This window comes from Anas acuta, chromosome 2 (assembly GCF_963932015.1).
Source record: "Anas acuta chromosome 2, bAnaAcu1.1, whole genome shotgun sequence".
In the NCBI taxonomy this organism is placed as follows: Eukaryota; Metazoa; Chordata; class Aves; order Anseriformes; family Anatidae; genus Anas; species Anas acuta.
Genome location: NC_088980.1, coordinates 585,311 through 593,113, shown reverse-complemented (window position 1 = coordinate 593,113; position 7,803 = coordinate 585,311). Strand labels below are relative to the sequence as shown.

Genomic DNA, 7,803 nt, shown 5'->3' with positions numbered 1-7,803 from the left:
CCGGGGCGGGGCGTGCGCGGAGCTTCGGCCAATCGGGGAGCGTGGCCCGGGAGGGGCGGGGCTGGCTGTGACAGCGCAGGCGCAGTGCGGGGCTGCGGAGCGCGTGCACCCAGCGGGAGGCCCCGCCCCCCGCCGCGAGGGGGCGTGGCCACAAGGGGAGGCGGGGCCTCGACTGGGGGCGTGGCCTCAACCTGGGGGCGTGGCCTCCCTCCCTCCCGCCCCGCCCCCCCCAGGCTCTGGCAGCATTTCTCCGTTTTTCTCCTTTTTAATCTTAAAAGCAGCGCGGGCTCCGCGTGCCCCCGGCGTGCAGCCCCCCCCCCCCCTCCCACCCAGCTCCGGGCCCCCCCTCAGTGCCCGGCACCTCCCGGAGCCCGGCCCCGGCACCACGGGCACAGGGCTGGGGGGGTCGCACCGGCACCGGGAGCCAGCGGGGGGCTCGGGGCGCCCCAGGACCCCCCCCACCCGTCCCACCCGCTCCCCCCGGCCGCGCCGCCCGCTCCGGCAGAGCGCTTCGCCCCACGCCAGGCAAGGGTCCGGTGCCGGCGGGGCCGGGCTGCGTGTCCATGCACCCCTGCAGCGGGCTGGGGGCTGCCCCGGCTCCTCCGGGCACGCTGAGTCTCACGGCCCCCAGGGGCGGCGGGGCCGCAGGCGATCGCCCGGGCTCCCCCCGAGTTCGGGAGCGGCGGGTGAGCTCCCCCCGGCACCGCGGGGATCCGGCGGGAGGGTCCCCCGGGGCAGCGCTATCTGCGGTACATGGTGAAGGCCATGAAGCTGAAGAGCAGGGTGAGGCCGGCCAGGAAGGTGGTGGCGGTGGCGGTGAAGACGTGGCGGTACTGCAGCTGGAAGTACCAGAGCACGGCCAGCATCAGCACGAAGAGCGGCAGCATCAGGCTGCCCACGTTGAGGGCGGCGTGCACGGGGTCGGCGGAGGCGTGGGGGCCGGCGGGCGCGGGGGCCGGGCTGTGCTGGGAGATGTGGCAGTGCAGGACGCTGTTGTGGGTGAGGTGCAGGGCCGCCAGGCTCTGGGCGTCGTCGCGCAGCAGCTGCCCCTGGTAGATCAGCCGCACCTGCTGCTCCTGCCCCGGGAAGTAGGCCCTGGGGGGGCACAACGGGGGGGCACAGCGGGGGTCACGCTCCCGCCAGCGCTGTTCCCCCGCCCGCCCCCTGCTGCAGCACCCCGGGGACCGCCCGGCCCCGCCACAGCCCCAGCGGCGAGGCTGCCACCGGCGGCGGGGCCGGGACCGGGACCTCCCCGGGGCGGCGCCTGCCCCTTGCTCACCTCTTGAGGGCCCCCACGGTGTCCCCGGGGCGCACCCGGGCCAGGCGCTCGGTGTCGTTGAGGAACTTGAGGCGCAGCACCATGCCGGGCTCCCCGGGGCCGGCCTCCTCCTCGCCGCCGGGGCCCTGCCGCGCTGCCGCGGGGCCCGCCCGGGGCCGCAGCCCCGCCGCCGGCCCGCCCGGCCCATCGGGGGCCGCTCCGCCCGCCGGGGCCGAGGCCGGGGCCGGGGCCGGGGCCGGGCCGGGGGCCTTGTGCTGGGCGGCGGCGGCCGGGGCGGCGCTGGGGCCCTGCTCGGGCAGCGGGGGGGCGGCGCGGGGCGGCGCGGCGGGCTCGGGGGCGCGCGTGGAGGCCCAGGCGAGGCCCAGCACCAGGGCGGCCAGCAGCAGCGCGAACAGCACGGTCACCTCGTCGCCCACGCCCTCGATCAGCGCCATGGCGGCGGCGGCGGCGGCGGCGGCGGCGGCTACCGACCTGCGGGCACAGAGCGGCGCCGTCAGCCCGCCGGGCCCCGAGCCGCGGCCCCCGCCCGCCGCCCGCCCCCCTCACCGGCCGCCATCGCGCCGCGCTCCGCTTCCGCCCGCGCGGGGCACGCCGGGAGCGCCCGGCCGGGGCGGCCGCGCGGGGCACGCCGGGAGCTGTAGTCCGGAGGGGCGGGGCGGGGAGGAGGGGCCGGCAGCGGAGCGGCGCATGCGCGGAGGCGCTCCCCGCGCGGGGCATGCTGGGGGTTGTAGTTCTCTGCCGGGCTGGACGGGACGGGGGGGTACGGGGGGCGGGGCGGGGGCGCCCCTCGGTCCCTTTCCAAGCAGCAGCGCCCCCGGCCCTTTGGCGGCTGCAGGAGCTGCGGGGGGAAAGCCCCCTGACCCTGACCCTAATGCTGACCCCGACCCTGACCCCGACCCCAACCCTGACCCCGACCCTGACCCCGACCCCGATACTGACCCTGACCCCGACCCTGACCCTGACCCCATCCCTGACCCCATCCCTGACCCCGACCCTGACCCCGACCCTGACCCCGACCCTGACCCCATCCCTGACCCCATCCCTGACCCCATCCCTGACCCCATCCCTGACCCCATCCCTGACCCCGACCCTGACCCCAACCCTGACCCCATCCCTGACCCCGACCCTGACCCCATCCCTGACCCCATCCCTGACCCCGACCCTGATCCTGACCCTGACCCTAACACTGACCCCAACCCTGACCCTGACCCCATCCCTGACCCCGACCCTGACCCCATCCCCAACCCTGACCCTGACCCTGCCCCTGCCCATAGGGACAGCCGTTGTGGGGGTCACATCCCGCTGTCAGCCCCCTCCCCGCCCAGCCGCTGCCCCCTGCCCGAGGAGCTCCCCGATACCAGCCTCACCGCGTGCCTGGTGGCTGCTGGGGGGGGCTGAGGCTTCCTGCCCCCCTCCTCCCCTGCGAGGTGTGGGGAGGTGCTGGGGGCACGGGGCTGGGCACCAAATTCCCTTTAGGAGAGACCCCAGCCCCCCGTGAGTGCTCCGACCTCGGGCTCTGGCTCCCACCACCCACAGCGCCGTGGGGTCAGTGCAGCCGCTGCCCCCCGGTGCACGGGGCCAGGGCGCCCTGGGTTGGAGCTGGTGGGGGCTGTGGGGGTGCAGGGGGTGCACAGCCCCCAGCCATGGGGACAGAGCTGAGGGGGGCTGCAAGCACACTGCGCTGCTGGGTTCAGAAAGGGTCAGAAATTGTCAAATTTGTGAACATTTCTGGGTGAGCCCCTGCTGGGGGGGGGGCTGCAGCGGGACGTGGGGGTCCCTGGGGTGGGGGGAGGCCGGGAGGAGCGGGAGAGACCCCGAGCACGAGCAGCAGAGCGAGCCGAGGCCACGAGCTTGTGAGAAAGGCCGGGAGCGTGGGAAGGCTCCAGCTGGGAGAGGAGACGGCGGCGACGGCTCCGCAACGCCCCGAGACGTGGGGAGAGCTGGGGGGGGGGGGAGGGAGGGGGGATCGGCTGCCGAACCTCCAGAAGGGGAGCTCAAAGTTTGGTGATTTTCTAAGAATAACCGAGCACAGGAATAGAGCAGAAGCTGTCGGCTCCCCATCACTGCAGGTTTTTAAGGGCAGGCTCAATATTTCGCAGTGAACCCGGTCAGCCAGCAGCCTTGGGCTGAGGGGATGGATGAGCAGCAGCTCCCGCAGCCCTCTCCGGCACTGCTGCTGCGCTCCTCCTCCTCCTCCTTCAGCCTTTACCAAATGTAAAAATATTTCCCTGGTTTATTTTTAAGCTCGCTGTGTGCAGAGCTGTGTTAGTCCGGGCAGGACAGGGACACTGGGGGACACTGGGGGACACTGGGGGACACTGGGGGACACTGGGGGACGCAGGGTGAGCCCAGCAGCAGCCCGGGCACCGTGCTGGCACCGTGCTCCTGCTCGGCAGGCACAGATTCCCTCGGTTCGGCTGAGCCCCGCGGTGCAGCTCCCCCTTCCCGTGCAGCCCCCCCATCTTCCGAGCTGGCGGGGGCGTTGTGTTGGCGCAGCCCTCAACGAGGCCCCCCTGCTCCCCACCCCGCTCGTCCCCCCCTCGGTTAACCCCCAGTGAAGCTCTGGCCGCTCCCGGGGCGGTTCTGCATCGAATTACCTCAACACACGACCCCAAAATCCCTCTTGGATTCTTTGCTTCCTAGAGCAAAGCCCGATTTCCTCGGCTTGGGGCTGCAGTTTGCATTCCCGGGGAGATGTTGTTTGAACGGGGCTGGCTTGCCAGGATATCTGCTTCTCCCTGCGTCTGCTCTGTAATTGCTGTTTATCATTCCGCTCCTTTTTTTTTGTGAAATCCACTAATTTTATCAGCAGCAATTTCAAAATCGCTCCCAGATAATGCCTGCCCAGACAGGCTTTAGGGGATGAACAGGAGCCAGCTCCAGCCTCCCGCGGCACGGGGGGAGCCCCCGGTGTGGTGATGGAGACGGAGGCACAGGGGGCGAGACAGCGGGGAGGGGGGCTGGGGGCACTGATGGGCGCTGCCACCTGCCCCAGCCCCTGAGGCACCCGGGGACCCCCGGGGCGGGTGCCCGGCCCCAACCAGCCCCAGCCCCAGCCCCACGGCCCCAGGAGGTGATGGGGAGCTCCTGGGGTGAGCGCACCGCACGCCCTGCTCCGGGTCCTCACCTCCCCCGGGGTTAAATTCCAGTCCCTGCACCTTTGCCTTCAGCATTTGGGGTGTCACAGCTCACTGCCAGCACCGGCTGCGGGGCCGTGCCGGGGGGGTGCTGGTTGCAGTCGTGCCCCCATGCCCACCCCGTGTGCCAGCCCATACTGGCATAGAGCGCTGAGGGAACATTTGGGGTTGGCTGTTTCCCCGAGTTGCAGTCACAGCCCCAAAATAGCAGCGGCACCTCTGCCATGTGAGAGTGCCTCAGGCTCCCGGCACCGCGGCTGTGTCAGCACCGGGGCTGCCGCCTGCGTGGTGCCGAGCACGGGGCTGGCAGATGGCAAACCTCACCCCAGCACCCTGGCACCCTGCTTTTTGTGGCACCCTGCTTTTTGTGGCACCCATCGTGCCTGCGGTGCTGCAGTTCCTCTCGCCCCTCGCCGCCCCATGCCGCACGCCTCCCAGCTGAGCGCTCCCGTTGCCAACCCCCCTGTTTCCAAGGCTTTGCGAGGCATTATAGATTAAAGAGCTCCGATCCTGATGGCACAGAAAGTTTCTTGGTGTCACGGATCGGCTTTGTGCTGGCAGCACGAGGAAAAGGAGAGCACCGTGTGTGCGTACAAGGCTCAGGGTGGGCAGCGGGGCACGGGTGGCAAGGAGCAGGGGTTGGCACCAGCAGAACGGTGATGTCCATGGCTAGGATGGCACCGGCTGCTGGTGACCCGCAGAGGAGGGCTCCATCAGACAGCAGCAGGACGCAGGCACCGCGCTGAGGCTGCCGCTGCTGCTCCCAAGTGCTGATAAGGCAAATTACAGGGCTGCGAGGCGCGTGGAGCTAACGAGCGGCTGCACGGCTGCGGTGCACCAGGGGCCGGCATCGCCTCCCTCCACAGCCCCTCGGAGATCTGCCCGTGATGGTTTGACGTGGTGTGGGGTGGCTGCCCTGCACCCCTCACTGTCACCCAGAGCCCACAGGGCCCGTCCCCTCCTCGCTGCCCTGCTCCGGTGCGGGACCCTCGGGCTCTGCAGCACCAGAGCCCCCCGGTGCGGTGCTGCCTGCAGGGCCCTGCGGTGGTCCCGGGGCTTTTCTGCCGGCAGTTGCCCCAAGGCCACGTGGACCCTGGGACCCGGACCTCCAGATGCCCCACGGTGACACAGGGCAGCTCTGCCATGGCCACGGGCACCCTGCATCACCACCAGGATGATGTTCTCATCTTCCTCCTCGTCCTCCTCTTCCTCCACCACTTCGTGCCCTGAATCCGGGGAGCATTGCAGCCCATCTCTTGTAGGGGCCCATGAAAATAAGACTTTCTCCTCCTGAGCTCATGTTTTCTTTTGCTGTGTGTATTTCTGTGGTCAGAAAAGCTCATTTATACATTTCCCCTGATTCATATTGCCAGACCATGGGCTGGAGGGGCCAGCAAGGAGCAGAGCAACTGGAGCACAGCAGGGAAGTCGTCCTGCGGAGCCCAGCCCCTGCCGGAGCTCACTGGGGCTTCCTCGGGGGCAGCCGCTTGAATAACCCCCCCTGGATGAGATCTCAAAGTGTTTCCTTAGGAACCCGGGCCACAAAGCGATGCGCAATGAACGGAGCCGGCTGGGAACAGAAATCACTGCAAATCAGAATTTATGGTACGTGGAAAAATGATAGGGGAAGTTAAAGCCATCAGGGAGAAGTGAACGTCAGGTCGTGCCAAGGACACGAGGAGGAGATTAAAAACCCAGCAGGGACAGAAGAAGTGTCCTGGGGGCTGCGCGGTGCCACTGGGGGCTGCTGGAGGCTCAAAGTGCCCAGGGACAGGACAGGGAGCGCTCAGACCCAGCCGGGATGCTGAGGCTGCTACCGGCCGTTAATGGCTGTGGTTTCTGCAGAGGGCTGCAGCCCCTGCATGGGGCAGAGCCGTGCAGCTCGCAGCCTCGCAGGGCTACGAGCACTGGGTGGGTGCAGCAGGGTCACCTCCCGTGCCCGAGCAGCGCCCCGGGTGCCGCACGGTTGGGTTGGGGACGTGGCCGGTGGTCTGTTCTCCTCCTCTGGTAAATCCCGTTTCCGATTCCTAGTCAAGAGTTTAACATTTTGCTTTGCAGGAACGATTTCCTGTGCCTCCCCTGAGAGCTCACCTGGTGGGAGCAGCCTGTTCAAAAAACCCCGTCGTCGTTTTTGAAGAAAGTGCGGATTTAACACGATTCACTTCAGTAAAAAACTTGACTTAGTGCCGTGGGACTTTTTGACTTGAAAACTTAGCAGCGTACAGTGCTAATAGAGAGCTACTAATAGACTCCGAAAGCTGACTGATGAATTCAAATGCATTTGTCAACAGTTGTTTTTTTTTTCTTTTTCTTTATTCTTTTTCTGAAAGCCTTCCTGAAAGACCTCAGCAGTGCTGGTGGCATTTAGCAGCTCCCTTGGTGGTCTCAGAGCCTGCACAAAGCCACAGATGCTGAAGATTCGTAGGAGACACAGTTAAAATCACAGACTGGGGGGCACAGATGGGCGAGGAATCCCCAGGCACGTGTGCGAAGTGGTGGTGTAGGGACCCCCCGGGTGTGCGAGGTGGTGGTGTAGGGGACATCCCCAGGTGTGCGAGGTGGGGGTTTTGGTGACGCGGGGACAGGGCAGCAGCTGTGGGGCTGTGTTGCTGCATCCAGCAAGGGGTGAGATCAGGCTAGGAAATGGCACCAGAATTGTGAATTTTAAGCGGTTATTAAAACACCTGTCAGGATTCGGGAAAGAAACATGAAAGTTATCTGAGGTTTGGAGAAAATGCCTCACTTTGATCCTTCTAAGTCTTACAACCTCGTCAGAGCCGGGAGCTGAGCGGTGATTTGTGACAGCGCCCAAACACCCTGCTGGGGAGAAAATGTGGCTCAGGTCCACGCGGCGTGAGGGAGCCGCAAAGCTGGCAGGACAATGTCCCCCTGTAACCCAGTGGCTGCTCCCCGGCGAGGGGCAGCAAGGCTCCTGGCAAGGCTCAGGGCACATTCTGGCCCCGTGGCATCCCACTGGCAACGCGTGCGGCACCAAGAGGGGTTGTGCAGGCACGGGGCAAGGAGGAGAAGTGTGGGGTCAGGAGCAGCAGCTGCAGCAAAGGTCCGGACTGGCAGCAATGGGGCACTGATTGTGTGGTTAATTATGTCGTTTATGCCCCCGCTGTCCTCAGAGCAATACAGACGCAGCCCGGCCACGGCGCGCACCAGCAGAGCATTTTGGCAGCAGGGTGCAGGTCGGCCCCCTGCCCGCAGGTACCTGCAGGTCTCAGCCAACCCCTGTGCCGTTCATCCCAGCCAAATGCAGGGCAAAAAAATCCTCCGTGGTCCCACGAGGGGTCAGTGGGAGAGACCCAGCACCGGGGGGCTGCTGAGCCCCCGCAGGGCTCCTCCCGGTGCTGGTGTCCGTGCGTCCTGCGGCTCGGGGAG

The 7,803-nt window shown here is 67.3% G+C and overlaps 1 protein-coding gene across 1 annotated transcript; it reads right to left on the bottom strand.

Moving 5' to 3' along the window:
• Positions 1 to 245: 245 nt before the first annotated feature.
• On the bottom strand, positions 246 to 1,871 carry TMUB1 (transmembrane and ubiquitin like domain containing 1). Its single transcript, XM_068673120.1, has 2 exons — positions 1,280 to 1,871; positions 246 to 1,095 (listed from the first exon to the last, which is right to left on the bottom strand). Exons 1-2 carry the CDS (start codon positions 1,711 to 1,713, stop codon positions 741 to 743), a joined length of 789 nt encoding a protein of 262 aa, XP_068529221.1. The 5' UTR covers positions 1,714 to 1,871; the 3' UTR covers positions 246 to 740.
• Between the last annotated feature and the right edge of the window lie 5,932 nt (positions 1,872 to 7,803).